We start from the raw sequence: 21580 nt of genomic DNA on the forward strand, positions 1-21580 counted from the left end.
GAACCAACCCAGCAGGACTAAAGGCTCATTTACCACAGAGCTCAGGGTCTGTCTTCCCTCCTGTCTTCCCTCCTGTTCCACAGAGCTCAGGGTCTGTCTTCCCTCCTGTCTTCCCTCCTGTCTTCCCTCCTGTCTTCCCTCCTGTCTTCCCTCCTGTTCCACAGAGCTCAGGGTCTGTCTTCCCTCCTGTTCCACAGAGCTCAGGGTCTGTCTTCCCTCCTGTCTTCCATCCTGTCTTCCCTCCTGTTCCACAGAGCTCAGGGTCTGTCTTCCCTCCTGTTTCAGCTTTCTGTCTCAGTGCTTCTTGTTCCGGATGCTGGATTTGTGTCGGAGTGAGACCTCCTATTTCTCCTCTCTCTGGGTCTTGACGTGGCGCCGCCGCCATGTTGTTTTGCTTCGTTGTCAGCAGGGAGAAGCGGCGGTGGGTCGCTCCGCTCACAGACCCTCCTGGACTCGGTCAGCTCACCTGTCCGCCCGGCCCTGCCACCTGAGTGACGTCAGTGACGCTGCGCTGTACCTGCTGCTCAGTTAGCCGCTGCTAGCTGTTAGCCCCGAGGCTAACCGCGCTGAACTCTGGGACAAAAACTGTTTTCATTCACTTTGTTTTTTAGTGGAAACCTTCAGGCTCAGGTGAGGCTGACACACCTGTACTGCCTGCTGACGTCAGCCTGGTGACTGTCGCAGCTTCTTTGAACTGGGCTTTAATTGTCGTGTGAGGAAAGAGCTGTTATTCATCATCAGCTCTGATCGATCATCAGTTTGATCGATCATCAGCTCTACAGTCTGATTTCTAACCGGTGCAGAATAGTCAGTGTACCTGTACTGCAGGATTCAGGTGTGTGTCCTTAAACGCTCCGAACTTTGAATGTAGTCTGGTTGGTGGAGGAGATTTTCAGTCCGCTTTAACACCTGAACACATTGGAGCTGCAGCAAGGACAGGTGCTTAAACACGCTATCGTTTCCCCCCCAGCCTTTACCCCCGCCCCCGTCCCTGCGTTGCCATGGCGACCTTCCCAGAGTACATCACTCAGAACGAGGAGCGCGACGGCGCGCGCTTCAGCTGGAACGCCTGGCCGTCCAGTCGGCTGGAGGCGACCCGGATGGTGGTCCCGGTGGCGGCTCTGTTCACCCCCCTGAGGGAGCGGCCCGACCTGCCCCCCATCCAGTACGAGCCCGTCCTGTGCAGCCGCGCCACCTGCCGCGCCGTGCTCAACCCGCTGTGGTACGCATCACCGCACACCTGTGTGATGTCACAGGCAGGGGTCACACTTTGTAGCTCCATGTCACCCCCCACCTGTCTGACCCCCCACCTGTCTGACACCCCACCTGTCTAATCTCCACCTGTCTGTGTGTTGCAGCCAGGTGGACTACAGGGCCAAACTGTGGGCCTGTAACTTCTGTTACCAGAGGAACCAGGTTCAGTATGAACACACACACACACTCTCACACACACTCACACACACACACACACACACACACACACACTCAATGTCTCAGTGTGTGTGTGTCTCAGTGTGTGTGTCTCAGAGTGTGTGTGTGTCTTAGTGTGTGTGTGTGTGTGTGTGTCTCAGAGTGTGTGTGTCTCAGTGTGTGTGTGTGTCTCAGAGTGTGTGTGTGTGTCTCAGTGTGTGTGTGTGTCTCAGAGTGTGTGTGTGTGTGTCTCAGAGTGTGTGTGTGTCTCAGAGTGTGTGTTGTGTTTCAGTTTCCTCCGTCCTACGCTGGGATCTCTGAGGTGAACCAACCTGCTGAGCTGCTGCCTCAGTTCTCCACCATCGAGTACGTGGTCCAGGTGAGACTGACAGACAGGTAGAGCCTCAGGTATACAGACAGGTAGAGCCTCAGGTACACAGACAGGTCCAGACTCAGGTACAGCCTCAGGTACACAGACAGGTACAGCCTCAGGTTCAGCCTCAGGTACAGACCCAGGTACAGCCTCAGGTTCAGCCTCAGGTACACAGACCCAGGTACACAGACCCAGGTACAGCCTCAGGTACAGACTCAGGTACAGCCTCAGGTACAGACCCAGGTTCAGCCTCAGGTACAGCCTCAGGTACAGACCCAGGTACAGCCTCAGGTTCGGCCTCAGGTACACAGCCTCAGGTTCGGCCTCAGGTACACAGCCTCAGGTACACAGCCTCAGGTACAGCCTCAGGTACACAGCCTCAGGTACACAGCCTCATGTACAGACTCAGGTACACAGCCTCATGTACAGACTCAGGTACAGCCTCAGGTATAGCCTCAGGTACACAGACTCGGGTACAGACTCAGGTACAGACTCATGTACAGCCTCGGGTACACAGCCTCAGGCACACAAACTCAGGTGCACAGACTCAGGTACAGACTCAGATACACAGACTCAGGTACAGCCTCAGGTATACAAACCCAGGTACAGCCTCAGGTACACAGCCTCAGGTACAGCCTCAGGTACAGACCCAGGTACAGACCCAGGTACAGCCTCAGGTACAGCCTCAGGTTCAGACTCAGGTACAGCCTCAGGTACAGCCTCAGGTACAGACCCAGGTACAGCCTCAGGTACAGCCTCAGGTACAGACTCAGGTACAGCCTCAGGTACAGACCCAGGTACAGACTCAGGTACAGCCTCAGGTACAGACCCAGGTACAGCCTCAGGTACAGCCTCAGGTACAGCCTCAGGTACAGACCCAGGTACAGCCTCAGGTTCGGCCTCAGGTACACAGCCTCAGGTACACAGCCTCATGTACAGACTCAGGTATAGCCTCAGGTACACAGACTCGGGTACAGACTCAGGTACAGACTCATGTACAGCCTCGGGTACACAGCCTCAGGCGCACAAACTCAGGTGCACAGACTCAGGTACAGACTCAGGTACACAGACTCAGGTACAGCCTCAGGTACAGACTCAAGTACACAGACTCAGGTACAGACTCAGGTACAGACTCATGTACAGACTCAGGTACAGACTCATGTACAGACTCATGTACAGACTCAGGTACAGACTCAGGTACACAGACTCAGGTACAGACTCAAGTACACAGACTCAGGTACAGACTCATGTACAGACTCAGGTACAGACTCAGGTACAGCCTCAGGTACAGCTTCAGGTATACAGACAGGTACAGCCTCAGGTATAGCCTCAGGTACGCATACTCAGGTACACAGACTCATGTACAGACTCAGGTACTCACAGTGTCAGACGTATAACTTGCTCTCTGGTCCTCAGAGGGGTCCTCAGATGCCGCTGGTCTTCCTGTATGTGGTGGACACCTGTATGGAGGACGAGGACCTGCAGGCCCTGAAGGAGTCCCTGCAGATGTCCCTGTCCCTGCTGCCCCCCACCGCGCTGGTTGGACTCATCACCTTCGGCCGGATGGTCCAGGTCCACGAGCTTGGCTGTGAGGGGATCTCCAAGAGCTACGTCTTCAGGGGCACGAAGGACTTGAACGCCAAGCAGCTACAGGTACCCAACTAATCCAGCTATAACGTGCACTAACTAGTCCTGCAGCTAACTAGTTCAGACCCTCTGGACTCTACAGCTGCTCCAGCGCTAACTATCAGTGTTATCTGGGTCAATGTCACCAAAGTGAAACAGCTACAGTTTTCCACTCACTGTCACATCCCTGTATCAGGTGACCTCAGAGTCTGTCCACCAGAGAAGAAACACACTTTCATAGCATAGTGATTATGAAATGTGCATTTTCAGACAGCTACTTTGTCCCTTGCTCAATAATACATTTTAGTTGATAAGAAAAGTCTTTTGAAAATAATGAAATAACTGCAAATTTTTTGTGTCTTCAAAGAATCTGTGACAGCTGCGTTTTCTTTTCTAAATAAAATCTCTAAAAACAGTGATCTGATCTGTCTTTCAAACATTATTTGGCAGTGATTGGTTTACAAGGAAAATGTGAAAAGGTTTTACTAACTTGTGAAGATAACTTGTTTATTTTCAGAAAACAGCTAAACGAAAGGGAGGACAGTGACATCACAGGGTGGACGGTGACATCACAGGGAGGACAGTGACATCACAGGGAGGACAGTGACATCACAGGGTGGACGGTGACAGGGTGGAAAGTGACAGGGTGGAAGGGTGGACGGTGACAGGGTGGGCGGTGACAGGGTGGAAGGGTGGAAGGTCACAGGGTGGACGGTGACAGGGTGGGCGGTGACAGGGTGGAAGGGTGGAAGGTGACAGGGTGGACGGTGACAGGGTGGGCGGTGACAGGGTGGAAGGTGGCAGGGTGACAGGGTGGAAGGGTGGACGGTGACAGGGTGGGCGGTGACAGGGTGGAAGGGTGGAAGGTGACAGGGTGGACGGTGACAGGGTGGGCGGTGACAGGGTGGAAGGTGGCAGGGTGACAGGGTGGAAGGTGACATGGTGGACGGTGACAGGGTGGGCGGTGACAGGGTGGGCGGTGACAGGGTGGAAGGTGGCAAGGTGGACGGTGACAGGGTGGGCGGTGACAGGGTGGGCGGTGACAGGGTGGAAGGTGACAGGGTGGAAGGGTGGACGGTGACAGGGTGGAAAGTGACAGGGTGACAGGGTGGAAGGGTGGACGGTGACAGGGTGGGCGGTGACAGGGTGGAAGGGTGGAAGGTGACAGGGTGGACGGTGACAGGGTGGGCGGTGACAGGGTGGAAGGTGGCAGGGTGACAGGGTGGAAGGTGACATGGTGGACGGTGACAGGGTGGGCGGTGACAGGGTGGGCGGTGACAGGGTGGAAGGTGGCAAGGTGGACGGTGACAGGGTGGGCGGTGACAGGGTGGGCGGTGACAGGGTGGAAGGTGACAGGGTGGAAGGGTGGACGGTGACAGGGTGGGCGGTGACAGGGTGGGCGGTGACAGGGTGGAAGGTGGCAAGGTGGACGGTGACAGGGTGGGCGGTGACAGGGTGGGCGGTGACAGGGTGGAAGGTGACAGGGTGGAAGGGTGGACGGTGACAGGGTGGAAGGTGACAGGGTGGACGGTGACAGGGTGGGCGGTGACAGGGTGGACGGTGACAGGGTGAAAGGTGACAGGGTGGAAGGGTGGAAGGTGACAGGGTGGACGGTGACAGGGTGGACGGTGACAGGGTGGGCGGTGACAGGGTGGAAGGGTGGAAGGTGACAGGGTGGAAGGGTGGACGGTGACAGGGTGGGCGGTGACAGGGTGGAAGGGTGGAAGGTGACAGGGTGGACGGTGACAGGGTGGGCGGTGACAGGGTGGAAGGTGGCAGGGTGACAGGGTGGAAGGTGACATGGTGGACGGTGACAGGGTGGAAGGGTGGACGGTGACAGGGTGGAAGGTGACAGGGTGACAGGGTGGACCGTGATAGGGTGGAAGGTGACAGGGTGGACGGTGACAGGGTGGAAGGGTGGAAGGTGACAGGGTGGACGGTGACAGGGTGGAAGGTGACAGGGTGGACGGTGACAGGGTGGACGATGACAGGGTGGGCGGTGACAGGGTGGAAGGTGACAGGGTGGAAGGGTGGAAGGTGACAGGGTGGAAGGTGACAGGGTGGACGATGACAGGGTGGAAGGGTGGAAGGTGACAGGGTGGACGATGACAGGGTGGGCGGTGACAGGGTGGAAGGTGACAGGGTGGACGGTGACAGGGTGGAAGGTGACAGGGTGGAAGGGTGGAAGGTGACAGGGTGGGCGGTGACAGGGTGGAAGGGTGGACGGTGACAGGGTGGAAGGTGACAGGGTGACAGGGTGGACCGTGATAGGGTGGAAGGTGACAGGGTGGACGGTGACAGGGTGGAAGGTGACAGGGTGGAAGGTGACAGGGTGGACGATGACAGGGTGGAAGGGTGGAAGGTGACAGGGTGGACGATGACAGGGTGGAAGGGTGGGCGGTGACAGGGTGGAAGGTGACAGGGTGGAAGGGTGGACGGTGACAGGGTGGAAAGTGACAGGGTGACAGGGTGGAAGGGTGGACGGTGACAGGGTGGGCGGTGACAGGGTGGAAGGGTGGAAGGTGACAGGGTGGACGGTGACAGGGTGGGCGGTGACAGGGTGGAAGGTGGCAGGGTGACAGGGTGGAAGGTGACATGGTGGACGGTGACAGGGTGGGCGGTGACAGGGTGGGCGGTGACAGGGTGGAAGGTGGCAAGGTGGACGGTGACAGGGTGGGCGGTGACAGGGTGGGCGGTGACAGGGTGGAAGGTGACAGGGTGGAAGGGTGGACGGTGACAGGGTGGGCGGTGACAGGGTGGGCGGTGACAGGGTGGAAGGTGGCAAGGTGGACGGTGACAGGGTGGGCGGTGACAGGGTGGGCGGTGACAGGGTGGAAGGTGACAGGGTGGAAGGGTGGACGGTGACAGGGTGGAAGGTGACAGGGTGGACGGTGACAGGGTGGGCGGTGACAGGGTGGACGGTGACAGGGTGAAAGGTGACAGGGTGGAAGGGTGGAAGGTGACAGGGTGGACGGTGACAGGGTGGACGGTGACAGGGTGGGCGGTGACAGGGTGGAAGGGTGGAAGGTGACAGGGTGGAAGGGTGGACGGTGACAGGGTGGGCGGTGACAGGGTGGAAGGGTGGAAGGTGACAGGGTGGACGGTGACAGGGTGGGCGGTGACAGGGTGGAAGGTGGCAGGGTGACAGGGTGGAAGGTGACATGGTGGACGGTGACAGGGTGGGCGGTGACAGGGTGGGCGGTGACAGGGTGGAAGGTGGCAAGGTGGACGGTGACAGGGTGAGCGGTGACAGGGTGGAAGGTGACAGGGTGGAAGGTGACAGGGTGGAAGGGTGGACGGTGACAGGGTGGAAAGTGACAGGGTGACAGGGTGGAAGGGTGGACGGTGACAGGGTGGGCGGTGACAGGGTGGAAGGGTGGAAGGTGACAGGGTGGACGGTGACAGGGTGGGCGGTGACAGGGTGGAAGGTGGCAGGGTGACAGGGTGGAAGGTGACATGGTGGACGGTGACAGGGTGGGCGGTGACAGGGTGGGCGGTGACAGGGTGGAAGGTGGCAAGGTGGACGGTGACAGGGTGGGCGGTGACAGGGTGGGCGGTGACAGGGTGGAAGGTGACAGGGTGGAAGGGTGGACGGTGACAGGGTGGAAGGTGACAGGGTGGACGGTGACAGGGTGGGCGGTGACAGGGTGGACGGTGACAGGGTGGGTGGTGACAGGGTGGACGGTGACAGGGTGGAAGGTGACAGGGTGGAAGGTGACAGGGTGGAAGGGTGGAAGGTGACAGGGTGGACGGTGACAGGGTGGGCGGTGACAGGGTGGAAGGGTGGAAGGTGACAGGGTGGACGGTGACAGGGTGGAAGGTGACAGGGTGGACGGTGACAGGGTGGAAGGTGACAGGGTGACAGGGTGGACCGTGATAGGGTGGAAGGTGACAGGGTGGACGGTGACAGGGTGGAAGGGTGGAAGGTGACAGGGTGGAAGGTGACAGGGTGGAAGATGACAGGGTGACAGGGTGGACCGTGATAGGGTGGAAGGTGACAGGGTGGACGGTGACAGGGTGGAAGGGTGGAAGGTGACAGGGTGGACGATGACAGGGTGGAAGGGTGGAAGGTGACAGGGTGGACGGTGACAGGGTGGAAGATGACAGGGTGACAGGGTGGACCGTGATAGGGTGGAAGGTGACAGGGTGGACGGTGACAGGGTGGAAGGGTGGAAGGTGACAGGGTGGACGGTGACAGGGTGGAAGATGACAGGGTGACAGGGTGGACCGTGATAGGGTGGAAGGTGACAGGGTGGACGGTGACAGGGTGGAAGGGTGGAAGGTGACAGGGTGGACGATGACAGGGTGGAAGGGTGGAAGGTGACAGGGTGGACGGTGACAGGGTGGAAGGGTGGAAGGGTGGACGGTGACAGGGTGGAAGGTGACAGGGTGGACGGTGACAGGGTGGAAGGTGACAGGGTGGACGGTGACAGGGTGGAAGGTGACAGGGTGGACGGTGACAGGGTGGACGATGACAGGGTGGGCGGTGACAGGGTGGAAGGTGACAGGGTGGAAGGGTGGAAGGGTGGAAGGTGACAGGGTGGACGGTGACAGGGTGGAAGGGTGGACGGTGACAGGGTGGAAGGTGACAGGGTGACAGGGTGGACCGTGATAGGGTGGAAGGTGACAGGGTGGACGGTGACAGGGTGGAAGGTGACAGGGTGGAAGGTGACAGGGTGGACGATGACAGGGTGGAAGGGTGGAAGGTGACAGGGTGGACGATGACAGGGTGGGCGGTGACAGGGTGGAAGGTGACAGGGTGGACGGTGACAGGGTGGAAGGTGACAGGGTGGAAGGTGACAGGGTGGACGATGACAGGGTGGGCGGTGACAGGGTGGAAGGTGACAGGGTGGACGGTGACAGGGTGGAAGGTGACAGGGTGGAAGGTGACAGGGTGGAAGGTGACAGGGTGGAAGGGTGGAAGGTGACAGGGTGGACGGTGACAGGGTGGAAGGGTGGACGGTGACAGGGTGGAAGGTGACAGGGTGACAGGGTGGACCGTGATAGGGTGGAAGGTGACAGGGTGGACGGTGACAGGGTGGAAGGGTGGAAGGTGACAGGGTGGAAGGTGACAGGGTGGACGATGACAGGGTGGAAGGGTGGAAGGTGACAGGGTGGACGATGACAGGGTGGGCGGTGACAGGGTGGAAGGTGACAGGGTGGACGGTGACAGGGTGGAAGGTGACAGGGTGGAAGGTGACAGGGTGGACGGTGACAGGGTGGAAGGTGACAGGGTGGAAGGGTGGAAGGTGACAGGGTGGACGGTGACAGGGTGGAAGGGTGGACGGTGACAGGGTGGAAGGTGACAGGGTGACAGGGTGGACCGTGATAGGGTGGAAGGTGACAGGGTGGACGGTGACAGGGTGGAAGGGTGGAAGGTGACAGGGTGGACGGTGACAGGGTGGAAGGTGACAGGGTGGACGGTGACAGGGTGGACGATGACAGGGTGGGCGGTGACAGGGTGGAAGGTGACAGGGTGGAAGGTGACAGGGTGGACGGTGACAGGGTGGAAGGGTGGACGGTGACAGGGTGGAAGGTGACAGGGTGACAGGGTGGACCGTGATAGGGTGGAAGGTGACAGGGTGGACGGTGACAGGGTGGAAGGGTGGAAGGTGACAGGGTGGAAGGTGACAGGGTGGACGATGACAGGGTGGAAGGGTGGAAGGTGACAGGGTGGACGATGACAGGGTGGGCGGTGACAGGGTGGAAGGTGACAGGGTGGACGGTGACAGGGTGGAAGGTGACAGGGTGGAAGGGTGGAAGGTGACAGGGTGGGCGGTGACAGGGTGGAAGGTGACAGGGTGGACGGTGACAGGGTGGAAGGTGACAGGGTGGAAGGTGACAGGGTGGACGGTGACAGGGTGGAAGGTGACAGGGTGGAAGGGTGGAAGGTGACAGGGTGGACGGTGACAGGGTGGAAGGGTGGACGGTGACAGGGTGGAAGGTGACAGGGTGACAGGGTGACAGGGTGGACCGTGATAGGGTGGAAGGTGACAGGGTGGACGGTGACAGGGTGGAAGGTGACAGGGTGGAAGGTGACAGGGTGGAAGGGTGGAAGGTGACAGGGTGGACGGTGACAGGGTGACAGGGTGGAAGATGACAGGGTGACAGGGTGGACCGTGATAGGGTGGAAGGTGACAGGGTGGACGGTGACAGGGTGGAAGGGTGGAAGGTGACAGGGTGGACGATGACAGGGTGGAAGGGTGGAAGGTGACAGGGTGGACGGTGACAGGGTGGAAGGGTGGAAGGGTGGACGGTGACAGGGTGGAAGGTGACAGGGTGGACGGTGACAGGGTGGAAGGGTGGAAGGTGACAGGGTGGACGGTGACAGGGTGGAAGGTGACAGGGTGGACGGTGACAGGGTGGACGATGACAGGGTGGGCGGTGACAGGGTGGAAGGTGACAGGGTGGACGGTGACAGGGTGGAAGGGTGGAAGGTGACAGGGTGGACGGTGACAGGGTGGAAGGTGACAGGGTGGACGGTGACAGGGTGGACGGTGACAGGGTGGAAGGGTGGAAGGTGACAGGGTGGGCGGTGACAGGGTGGAAGGGTGGACGGTGACAGGGTGGAAGGGTGGAAGGTGACAGGGTGGACGGTGACAGGGTGGACGGTGACAGGGTGGAAGGGTGGAAGGTGACAGGGTGGACGATGACAGGGTTGGCGGTGACAGGGTGGAAGGTGACAGGGTGGAAGGTGACAGGGTGGAAGGGTGGAAGGTGACAGGGTGGACGGTGACAGGGTGGAAGGGTGGACGGTGACAGGGTGGAAGGTGACAGGGTGGAAGGGTGGAAGGTGACAGGGTGGACGGTGACAGGGTGGAAGGCGACAGGGTGAACGGTGACAGGGTGGATGGTGACAGGGTGGAAGGTGACAGGGTGGAAGGTGACAGGGTGGAAGATGACAGGGTGGACGGTGACAGGGTGGAAGGTGACAGGGTGGAAGGTGACAGGGTGGAAGATGACAGGGTGGACGGTGACAGGGTGGAAAGTGACAGGGTGGAAGGTGACAGGGTGGAAGGTGACAGGGTGGAAGATGACAGGGTGGACGGTGACAGGGTGGAAAGTGACAGGGTGGAAGGTGACAGGGTGGACGGTGACAGGGTGGAAGGTGACAGGGTGGAAGGTGACAGGGTGGAAGATGACAGGGTGGACGGTGACAGGGTGGAAAGTGACAGGGTGGAAGGTGACAGGGTGGAAGGTGACAGGGTGGAAGGGTGGACGGTGACAGGGTGGAAGGTGACAGGGTGGAAGGTGACAGGGTGGAAGGGTGGAAGATGACAGGGTGGACGGTGACAGGGTGGAAAGTGACAGGGTGGACGGTGACAGGGTGGAAGGTGACAGGGTGGAAGGGTGGACGGTGACAGGGTGGAAGGTGACAGGGTGGAAGGTGACAGGGTGGACGGTGACAGGGTGGAAGGTGACAGGGTGGAAGGGTGGACGGTGACAGGGTGGACGGTGACAGGGTGGAAGGTGACAGGGTGGACGGTGACAGGGTGGACGGTGACAGGGTGGACGGTGACAGGGTGGACGGTGACAGGGTGGAAGGTGACAGGGTGGGCGGTGACAGGGTGGGCGGTGACAGGGTGGACGGTGACAGGGTGGAAGGTGACAGGGTGGGCGGTGACAGGGTGGACGGTGACAGGGTGGATGGTGACAGGGTGGAAGGTGACAGGGTGAACGGTGACAGGGTGGGCGGTGACAGGGTGGAAGGGTGGAAGATGACAGGGTGGACGGTGACAGGGTGGAAAGTGACAGGGTGGAAGGTGACAGGGTGGAAGGTGACAGGGTGGACGGTGACAGGGTGGAAGGTGACAGGGTGGAAGGTGACAGGGTGGACGGTGACAGGGTGGACGGTGACAGGGTGGGCGGTGACAGGGTGGACGGTGACAGGGTGGAAGGGTGGACGGTGACAGGGTGGACGGTGACAGGGTGGAAGGTGACAGGGTGGACGGTGACAGGGTGGACGGTGACAGGGTGGGCGGTGACAGGGTGGACGGTGACAGGGTGGAAGGGTGGAAGGTGACAGGGTGGACGGTGACAGGGTGGGCGGTGACAGGGTGGGCGGTGACAGGGTGGAAGGTGACAGGGTGGAAGGTGACAGGGTGGAAGGTGACAGGGTGGACGGTGACAGGGTGGAAGGGTGGAAGGTGACAGGGTGGACGGTGACAGGGTGGACGGTGACAGGGTGGGCGGTGACAGGGTGGACGGTGACAGGGTGGAAGGGTGGAAGGTGACAGGGTGGGCGGTGACAGGGTGGACGGTGACAGGGTGGAAGGGTGGAAGGTGACAGGGTGGACGGTGAGAGGGTGGACGGTGACAGGGTGGAAGGTGACAGGGTGGAAGGGTGGAAGGTGACAGGGTGGACGGTGACAGGGTGGAAGGTGACAGGGTGGAAGGGTGGAAGGTGTAAACTTTCATTAATTAGTAACATGTTAATGATAACTTAGTGGTTCTGATGAGGACACATTTATATCCACTTTATAGTGATATTGACCCATCTAACAACACTAGCTGATAGCGCTAGCTAACGGCTGTAGCTAACAGCACTAACAGAGCTAATGAACAGCTCTTGCTAACTTTGCTAACTAACAGCACTAACTAATTGTTGTTCTGTGCCTGGCAGGAGATGCTGGGTCTGACCAAACCTTCAGCCGCTCAGGGTCGCGGTCCTCAGACTGCCCAGCAGCCTCTGTCCAACAGGTTGGTACAGCCACCTGCTCAGGTAGGCGGTGCGTGTGTGTAGAGTGTGTGTGTGTGTGTGTGTGTGTGTGTGTGTGTGTGTGTGTGAGACGTTACCTCTCACAGAGTGTGTGTGTCACGTGTCATTTGACGTGTGTGTGTTCTGTTCAGGTTCCTGCAGCCGGTGCAGAAGATCGACATGAACCTGACCGACCTGCTGGGGGAGCTGCAGCGGGACCCCTGGCCCGTCACGCAGGGGAAGAGGCCGCTGCGCTCGCTGGGCGTCGCCATGTCCATCGCCGTGGGGCTGCTTGAGGTGGGGGGGGGGGGGCTGACATTTGAGTTCAGCGCCGTTCGCCATTTGGCGTTGGCCGTCTTGTGATGTCTGTTTTTTTACCCACAGTGCACCTTCCCCAACACGGGAGCTCGCATCATGACTTTCATCGGCGGCCCGGCGACGCAGGGCCCCGGCATGGTGGTGGGAGACGAGCTGAAGACCCCCATCAGGTCCTGGCACGATCTTGAGAAGGACAACGCCAAGTTCATGAAGAAGGCCACCAAGGTTGGTGAAAGCTCCAGAAACACTTACAGGAGGAGGGGAGGGCTCTGATTGGACCACAGGGAGCTGATGTCACACCTGCTTTATGCTCTGATGTTGGATTCCTGAATCTTTTGTTCTGAGCTGCTTTATGGAAACAGTCTGAGAGAACACTGATTGAATACTGATTGATTGATTGATTGATTGATTGACACCTACTGAAATACTCTGTGTGTGTGTGTGTGTGTGTGTAGCACTATGAGTCTCTGGCTAACAGAGCGTCCACTAACGGTCACATCATCGACATCTACGCCTGTGCCCTCGATCAGACCGGCCTGCTGGAGATGAAGTGCTGCGCCAACTACACCGGGTACACACACACGCACACACACACACACACACACAGTGTTTGTCTGGCTTCAGCTGGAGTCTTCCATGCAGTAAATCTCTTAAGGTTTTCCTTTAACTTAGGAAACCCTTTAGGAGAATCTGTTCATCATCCTTTAGTCCCTCAGCTCAGTGTTGTGCTTAGGGAGAAAACTCCTTTTGGGAGCTGACGCCTCCTCCGCGGGGCTGACGCCTCCTCCGGGGGGCTGACGCCTCCTCCGGGGGGCTGACGCCTCCTCTGCAGATCTCTGGATGAACCTTGCCGTGTGTCCCAGCAGAGCTAAATCAGTCTGCTCAGGGTCAGTTTGGGTCTGATCAGCACAGGCTGCAGCTGCCAGCTAATCACAGACATCGTCACTTTAAAACACAGTGTGATGTCATGTGTGATGTCATGTGTGATGTCATGTGTGATGTAACCTGTGTGTGATGTCGTGTGTGCAGAGGTTACATGGTGATGGCAGACTCCTTCAACACGTCTCTTTTCAAACAAACCTTCCAAAGAGTTTTCATCAAAGACGTCCAGGGATCCTTCAAGATGGCGTTCGCCGCCACGCTGGAGATCAAGGTACGAACCACAGCCGACCACCGTCAGGCCAGGTGACCACCGTCAGGCCAGGTGACCACTGTTACCAACTAATCTAAGCGTGTTGTGTGCTTGTGTTTCAGACGTCCAGAGAGATCAAAGTGTCGGGAGCGATCGGACCGTGTGTGTCACTGAACGCTAAAGGACCCTGTGTCTCCGAGAATGTACGTAACACACGCCTGACCTTACTGTTAGCCTAGCTTAGCATAAAGAGTGGAAGCAGGGGAAACTGTTAGCCTAGCTTAGCATAAAGAGTGGAAGCAGGGGGAACTGTTAGCCTAGGGTCACAGTTACTGGAGTAACTTTTATTGATTTATCTTGGTCTTATTCCGTGGGTTTCAGTGCTGATTGTTCTGGACGTCCTGGATTGTTCTTCCTGCCTGAAATAAATCTATATAAAATAAACAGCAAACAAATATCAAACAAATGCTGTAATAATAAAGCTGCCATGCCATTGATTGTTGCAGGAGATCGGAACGGGGGGAACGTGTCAGTGGAAGATCTGTGGTCTGGATCCGACCACCACGCTGGCTCTTTACTTTGAGGTGGTCAACCAGGTATGAACACCTGACCTCTGACCTCAGATGGTCTGAGATCAGTCTGAAACAGCTGGTTAGTTGATGTGACCAATATAACAGAATAAAAGCACAAAGTTTGGACCAAGAACAAAATGAACCACTGCAGACAGCTGCTGTCACAGGGGAGTTTATGTTGGACCAGTACCTGGTACCTGTTCCCAGCCAGGTAAGCTCTGCCTGTGGATCAGATGTTCTCGAAGGTGTAATAATGGGGGGGGGGGGGGGGGGGGGGGGGGGGAATGAAAAAGGACAGAACAACAGAAATGATTACATATCCAGTAACAGTATTTATTAGTGTGTTACTGTTGGGGCTCAGCAGCTCCAGCAGAGAACTAAACAGTCCGGCTCAGTGCTCCTGTCCAGGGCACCTCCACAGGTGCAGGTACAGGTGCAGGTACGAGGATCCGAATCAGGGGCTGAACCACCTTAAGTGGAAACGTCTGAGTATCACCTCCTGACAGCCATGAATGTCTCTACTAGACTTCATGACAGGTGGCAGGTGAGGCCAGGGACCTGTCAGTGTCGAGGCCATGGTAGTGTCAGCTGATCACGGTGGGGTCGGTGTTTTTGGTGATGATGCCGGCCGTGTTGCGGCTGTAGTTGTCGTCGTGCTTATGCGATTGGCTGTGTCCAGGCGGAGGGCGGGGCTCTGGGGGCGGGACTCCAGCGGCGTCCCAGAACAAGGACACATCTGAATAAACCTGGTGACGCTGTGTCGCACCACGGCCCTGTACCTGCTGCAGACAGAATGACATTTTTCAGCGCTGCTTCCCAGCTAATATCCGAAATGTTACTGGAGCGCTGCGTTCCATATGTGGAACTTACGTCTGCGTCACACAGGTGATCCAGGGGTTGAGGGCGGTGCTGGTCAGAACCAACCAGGCAGAGAGGGCGGAGGCCACCGCAGGACTTTGCTGACCGCTGAACGTCTCGTACAGACACACTGAGATGAAGGGCAGCCAGCACACCAGCAAGCACACTGTAACAGACGGGAGAGTAACCAGCAGTAACCGGCGTTAGCCATCAGTAACCAGCGTTAACCATCAGTAACCAGCGATAACCAGTGTTAGCCAGCAGTAACCAATGTTAACCATCAGTAACCAGCGTTAGCCATCAGTAACCAGCTTTAACCAGCAGTAACCAGTGTTAGCCATCAGTAACCAGCGTTAACCAGTGTTAGCCAGTGTTAACCAGCAGTAACCAGCGTTAACCATCAGTAACCAGCGTTAGCCATCAGTAACCAGCGTTAACCAGTGTTAGCCAGCAGTAACCAATGTTAACCATCAGTAACCAGCATTAGCATCAGTAACCAGCGTTAACCATCAGTAACCAGCGTTAACCAGTGTTAGCCAGCAGTAACCAATGTTAACCATCAGTAACCAACGTTAGCATCAGTAACCAGCGTTAACCAGTGTTAGCCAGCAGTAACCAATGTTAACCATCAGTAACCAGCGTTAGCATTGGTAACCAGCGTTAGCCATCAGTAACCAGCGTTAACCAGCAGTAACCAGTGTTAATCAGGAATAACCAGTGTTAACCAGCAGTAGCCATTGTTAACCAGCGTTAGCCATCAGTAACCAGCATTAGCCAACAGTAACCAGCGTTAGCCAGCAGTAACCAGTGTTAGCCAGCAGTAACCAGTGTTAGCCATCAGTAACCAGCGTTAACCAACAGTAACCAGCGTTAGCCAGCAGTAACCAGCGTTAGCCATCAGTAACCAGCCGTAACCAACAGTAACCAGCGTTAGCCAGCAGTAACCAGCGTTAACCAGCAGTAACCAGCAATAGCCAGCAGTAACCAGTGTTAACCAACAGTAACCAGCGTTAGCCAGCAGTAACCATTGTTAATCAGGAATAACCAGCAATAACCAGTGTTAGCCAGCATTAACCAGTGTTAACTAGCAGTAATCAGCGTTACCCGGCAGTAACCAGTAGTAATCAGCATTAACTAGCAGTAACCAGCAATAACCAGCGTTAATGAGCAATAATCAGCAGGTCATGGGATGAGTCTCAGAGGTCTGGGACTAGCCGCTCAAGAACAGCAGCTGAGGCTCATGGGTATTGTAGTATTTAAAAAGTAAAAGCTGTTTAGACTAAACTGACCTGGTTTGTCAGGATCAGAGTTAATAAAACTCCGAACGGGGGTCAGAAGATGAACCAGTCGGGTTATTTGTGGTCCAGTCTGTCTGCAGGCTGCTGTGGTAACCTTTCACCCCCCCCCGGTGGTTATGACACCATAATGAGAGTAATGACGGCGAGTCATGGCGGTAAACACGGACGCTGATCCTCAGAGATAATCACAGTCACTCATGGCAACGTGTGTCTGCTGTTTGTGTTCAGTTTTATGAGCACACGTTCTTTCCAGTCATGAATCAGGTTCAGTTCAGTGAGCAGTCAGGGTGACTGCAGGTCAGTTTGGTTTATAATGACTGAAGTTTTTCTTTGTTTCAGTGTCAGTTTGAGTGTTTTTATTCTAAATATCAGACTGAACATGTTTCCTCATTTATTTTACTCAAGTCATCTATTAACAACACTTTTTAGTTTCATTTTTATTTCAGTTCAGTGAATGAAGCAGCCAATCAGGCTTCGCCTGTTGTCGCCTGTTGCTGGGTAAACCTCACTGTAATTGGCAAGTTATGTGTGAGCTAATCCTGATTTTGCCACTAAATACAAAGCGGCGACCGCTCACAGACACACTTGTTTTGAAAATAAACTGTTGGTGATGTGCACTGGTCAGAATCAGTTTTTTTTTTTTTTTTCCATAAACATTTTATTATGAGTTTTTTTCTTTCAAAGTGATACAATTTTCAAATTATACTCGTTTTTACGAAGCAGTTCAGTATCACATGTTTTACACAAACATAGAAAACAAATATAAAAAGAAAAGCAATACAGAAATAGAATAAACCGAGGTAACACATAAAACAGGGCCTTTCAAGAACAGAGCTTCTCTTTTTGAATTTAGGAGATGGTCATCTCTAGATACAGTACATGGTTGCAAGGGATTCAAAAATTAGTCAAGTCATCAGAAACATCAAAGTCCTTAGTAAAGTCAATAAAGGGTCCCCAAATCTTTTCGAATTCTTGTTGCCTTGACTTATGTATATATGTTATTCTTTCCAAAGGTAAGCTAGACAACATCTGTTTTAACCACTGGGAGACGCCAGGTCCATTCGTATTTTTCCAATTTATAGCAATACATCTTTTTGCTATCAATGAGCTTAAATCAATAAAAGTACTTTCTGCTTTACTAAAGTTATGTTTATCTGGATATATAGCCATTAGAAATAGTTTGGGATCCAACACAATCTGTTTTGAAATTATCTTTTCAATTAAGTTTTTCACGTCTACCCAAAAAGTTTTTATTTGACTGCATACAGTGTATTAACGTACCTTTTAAGCCACATTTCATACACACGTCTGGTATGTTCCCATTGTACCTATTTAATTTCACAGGTGTTGTTTATATACGCATCAGCCATTTGAATTGCAGCATCCTTAGACGACTATTAATTGACACTTTATGGACTTTACTGCCGGCCCTTTCCCAATCCTGTTCACTGATATTGGCAGATAGGTCTTAGTTCCAAGGAATTAATTTCTTTGTTGAATTTTCTGATGTGTTACATAACAACAGATTGTAAAAGTCTGAGATAATACCCTTCCTTAACGCATTCTTTACATACAGTTTTTCCAGTTGTGTGTGGGGAACCTTGTTAAGACCACCTTGATTAGTATTGCCAAAACTTCTCAACTGTAAATATTTGAAGTGGTGTTTTTTGTCCAAATTAAACCTCACTTGTAGTTCTCCAAAGGTCATAAAAACATCTGACTGTGGAGGATAAAGGTTACAAATCATTTTCAGTCCCCTTGATTCCCATATTTTAAATGTACCATCTGCCCTCCCAGGTTTAAACGACTGATTACCCCAAACTGGGCTAAACTGCGATAAGAAGTTTGACTCATTCAGGTATTTTCTGACATCATTCCAGACCCCTACCATGTGTTTCAGAATCGGATTTCTGATCTGTTTAAGTACATTTTTAGCTGTGTCAGAATATAGAAATGAGGGGAGAGGTAATTTTAAATTCTGTGACTCCATCTCTACCCAATGTGGATTAACTTTTTCTGAAAAATAGAATGTCAATGAGCGAAGTTGTGCGGCCCAGCAATACCATAAAAAATTGGGGCATTTTAACCCCCCTCGATCGAATGGCAAATAAAGGAGGGAGAGACGGAGTTTTGGTTTACCATTGTTCCATATAAAACTGGTTGCAACTTTTTTTATCCATTTAAACAAATCAGAAGGAGGAGGCAAAGGAATATTTTGGAATAGATACAGCAGCTTTGGTAGTACAGTCATTTTGAAAACATCAACTTCATCCACCTGTCAATTGACTTATTAATTTCCTCTTTTATTTTTTCATAATTAATTTTAACAGTCTGCTCTATGTTTGGCACTATCTGTATTCCTAAATATTCAAATTTTTCTGCTACTTTAAAATTAAATTGTGTTATTTGTGGAGCAGGATTTGCTTGTTCTGTCGTGTTTAATAGTAAAATGGAGGATTTAGTATGGTTCACTTTATAACCTGAGATATTTCCAAATAACTGAATTACTTCCAACACTGCCGGGATTGAAGAGCTGAGCCTTGACAAAAACAAGATCACATCATCAGCAAACAAAGAAATCTTATGCTCAGTGGGGCCTATAGTGATTCCACAAATTTGAGAGTGTGCACGGATAGCTAACGCAAATGGTTCAATTGCTAAAGAAAAGAGCAGGGGAGAGAGAGGGCATCCCTGTCGACAGCCTCGCTTAATTTCTATTGGCTTGGAAAAAATTTACTTGTTAAAATTTCTGCTGTAGGCTTACTATAAAGTACCTTAACCCATTTTATGAAATTGTTTCCCATCCCAAATTTCTCAAGAGCTTTAAAAAGATTAATGCTTGATTTAAAGTTTTGGGAAGTGGGAATGTTTAAAGTTTCTTTAAACATGTCCAAAAGTGGCACTAATAATTTATCCTTAAATATTTTATAAATATCTGTAGGAATACCGTCTGGTCCCGCTTGTTTACCTGATTGCATTCCATCAATGGCTTGTGCTATTTCCTCTTTACTTATTTCTAAATCTAAGTCTGCTTTGACATCGTCCGGAATGACTGGGATATTTAGCCTGTTTAACGCAACATTAATGTCCTGTAAGCTACAATTCTCTTCGGCTTCATATAGTTTCTGATAATAATCCCGAAAGGCATCATTGATATCTTTTGGATTTACTATTGTTTGGCCTTTGTCAACAATTGACGTTATTGGTATTTTAGTTTCTAGCTGTTTAATTTGCCATGCCAATAATTTTCGCCTTGTTCATAAAACGTCTGTTTCAGCCTTAAAAGACTGGATGCTGCTTTGAAGCTTGATTGTTTCTCATATTCTGCCCTCAGAAGCAGTAATTCCTTTTCAGCTTCAGGATCACTTTTTTCATAGACTTTCTTTTGGGTGTATTTTATTTTGTTTTCCAAGTGTAGTTTATCCTGTGGTGAGTTTTAACAATCGACCTCAGCGTGAACTCACCTGAGGTGGTGACCATCAGGATGGAGCTCCTCAGATAGTTGTAGGCAGGGACGTAGTAGCAGTGCAGTTCGTTGCACATGAACGTTCCCCTCCTTGCTTGCTTCCGGGCTACGTAGACTATGTAACCGTACAGTGAGCACATGGTAAGAATCGGTGCCGCAGCACCCACTAACATCCACAGCACCACGAAGGCCCTGTGGTCAGGGGTGAAGCTCGGGCAGCACAGGAAGCGGGACTCGCTGTAGACGTAGCTGCCAAACCCCAGCATGGGCAGAGTGGCGTTCACCAGGCAGAATGACCACACCAGGACCAGCACCGCCCGGCGCCGCCCGGCCGTCCAAATGCTGCCGTAGCTGAGGGCAAAGCAGATCTCGGTAAACTTGTCGAAGGCGACCCAGGCGAGCGAGTGGACGGAGGACGTCTGTAGGAGAAGGAGGATGAAGCCACTGCCCTGACAGAAGGCGCCATCGCTGGGGCAGCAGGACGGCCGGGCCAGGCTGTTGTAGGCGCCGAGGGGGATGGCGGAGAGTCCCAGGGCGAGGTCGCTGAGCCTGACGCTCAGAGTGAGCCCCAGCGTCTCCGTCCGGAGCTCCTTGTTGAGGACGAGCAGCAGAAGGAGGAGGAGGTTCCCACAGATGGAGGCCAGCCCAGACAGAACCATCAGAGCGGCATAGAGCGTCTTCAGAGCCGCCGCCATCTTCACACAGACTCACGGGACAGGAAGTACGTCAGCTGTTACATCACATATCGGTCAGGACAGTCCAGAACCAGCAGGAACCGCTAGACCCAAGAACCCCAGTCTGTACCGACGTGAACAGGAAAACCACCAGTTTCTCTCCACAGATTTGTCAACACACATGATCACATGACGGAAACTCCAGACGTCTGTCAGTCCATAGCATCGTAAACGTCTCCATGACAACCGCTGTGGAAGCCTCAAGATTTGGTTGAAAGCCTGAGAACATCTTCGATCAATCGGTGGATTATTCACTCAGTCAGTTCACTATTTGTTCTGAAATAGTCTGAAGGTTCTCAGTGGATGTCTCTTTGACATGTGAGAAAACCAAGAGCCATCACAGGCCCCTGTTAATGTCCTCAGCCTGACTCCAGATCTGCTCTGCTCTCTATCTGAGGTCCAGATCTGAACAGACGTCTCTTGTATAAACAGGCGGTAAATCCAGAAGCTTTTGGTCTGTTTGGACCTAAGTCACCACAGCGATTACCTGATGAGTCACAGCGGTCAGCTGACTGGACCTGAGCCCTCCGAGGGCGACTCAGCAAGCATTCACCATCAGAGGAGATCCATGAAAACAGCAGCCTCAACTGCCTCTTTAGCTCACTTTACAACACTTCAACTCACTTTACAACACTTCAGCTCACTTTACAACACTTCAGATCACTTTACAACACTTCAACTCACTTTACAACACTTCAGCTCACTTTACAACACTTCAACTCACTTTACAACACTTCAGATCACTTAACAACACTTCAACTCACTTTACAACACTTCAGATCACTTTACAACACTTCAGATCACTTAACAACACTTCAACTCACTTTACAACACTTCAGATCACTTAACAACACTTCAACTCACTTTACAACACTTCAGCTCACTTTACAACACTTCAGCTCACTTAATGCCTCTTCCACTGTCCTGTCAGTCAAACAAACAGTGGAGACTCATCGTCAAACGTCCATCTTGTCCCTCAGAGGGACTCCCAGCGTCACTGATTTAAGCAGGAAATCCTTCACTGGTCCCGAGGACCCACCAGAGGGTCCAGAGTCTCCTCAGGTCCAGATCCACAGAAAGACTAGAGTTATGAGC

General features: G+C 53.7%; 2 protein-coding genes across 3 annotated transcripts in view; one reads left to right on the plus strand and one right to left on the minus strand.

Annotated features, from left to right (window-relative positions):
* Positions 1 to 411: 411 nt before the first annotated feature.
* The window catches only part of sec23a (Sec23 homolog A, coat complex II component), a 28536-nt gene continuing 7367 nt past the window's right edge, over positions 412 to 21580 (plus strand). The window contains exons 1-12 of one of the 2 annotated variants that reach the window (XM_070841947.1): positions 412 to 630; positions 971 to 1222; positions 1359 to 1416; positions 1703 to 1789; positions 3200 to 3436; positions 12033 to 12109; positions 12260 to 12404; positions 12492 to 12650; positions 12881 to 12996; positions 13455 to 13578; positions 13680 to 13760; positions 14064 to 14153. In XM_070841947.1, coding sequence (XP_070698048.1) covers positions 1002 to 1222; positions 1359 to 1416; positions 1703 to 1789; positions 3200 to 3436; positions 12033 to 12109; positions 12260 to 12404; positions 12492 to 12650; positions 12881 to 12996; positions 13455 to 13578; positions 13680 to 13760; positions 14064 to 14153 — 1395 coding nt within the window. In that variant the 5' untranslated portion in view covers positions 412 to 630; positions 971 to 1001. Of the gene's footprint in view, positions 631 to 756; positions 836 to 970; positions 1223 to 1358; positions 1417 to 1702; positions 1790 to 3199; positions 3437 to 12032; positions 12110 to 12259; positions 12405 to 12491; positions 12651 to 12880; positions 12997 to 13454; positions 13579 to 13679; positions 13761 to 14063; positions 14154 to 21580 lie in introns of those variants that run through there. The other variant, XM_070841946.1, reaches the window with a different exon arrangement.
* Positions 14702 to 20446, minus strand: LOC139212371 (adenosine receptor A3). The gene is made up of 3 exons (XM_070842909.1): positions 19750 to 20446; positions 15000 to 15153; positions 14702 to 14911 (listed from the first exon to the last, which is right to left on the minus strand). Exons 1-3 carry the CDS (start codon positions 20444 to 20446, stop codon positions 14722 to 14724), a joined length of 1041 nt encoding a protein of 346 aa, XP_070699010.1. The 3' UTR covers positions 14702 to 14721.

Source organism: Pempheris klunzingeri, chromosome 13 (assembly GCF_042242105.1).
Source record: "Pempheris klunzingeri isolate RE-2024b chromosome 13, fPemKlu1.hap1, whole genome shotgun sequence".
NCBI classification, from domain to species: domain Eukaryota; kingdom Metazoa; phylum Chordata; class Actinopteri; order Acropomatiformes; family Pempheridae; genus Pempheris; species Pempheris klunzingeri.

Coding starts and splice junctions, on each gene's coding strand:
- LOC139212371 (XM_070842909.1), bottom strand. CDS start 20,446: ATGGCGGCGGCTCTGAAGACGCTCTATGCCGCTCTGATGGTTCTGTCT. Junction 15,154..19,749: donor CCTGATGGTCACCACCTCAG/GTGAGTTCACGC, acceptor CGTCTGTTACAG/TGTGCTTGCTGGTGTGCTGG. Junction 14,912..14,999: donor ATCACCTGTGTGACGCAGAC/GTAAGTTCCACA, acceptor TTCTGTCTGCAG/CAGGTACAGGGCCGTGGTGC.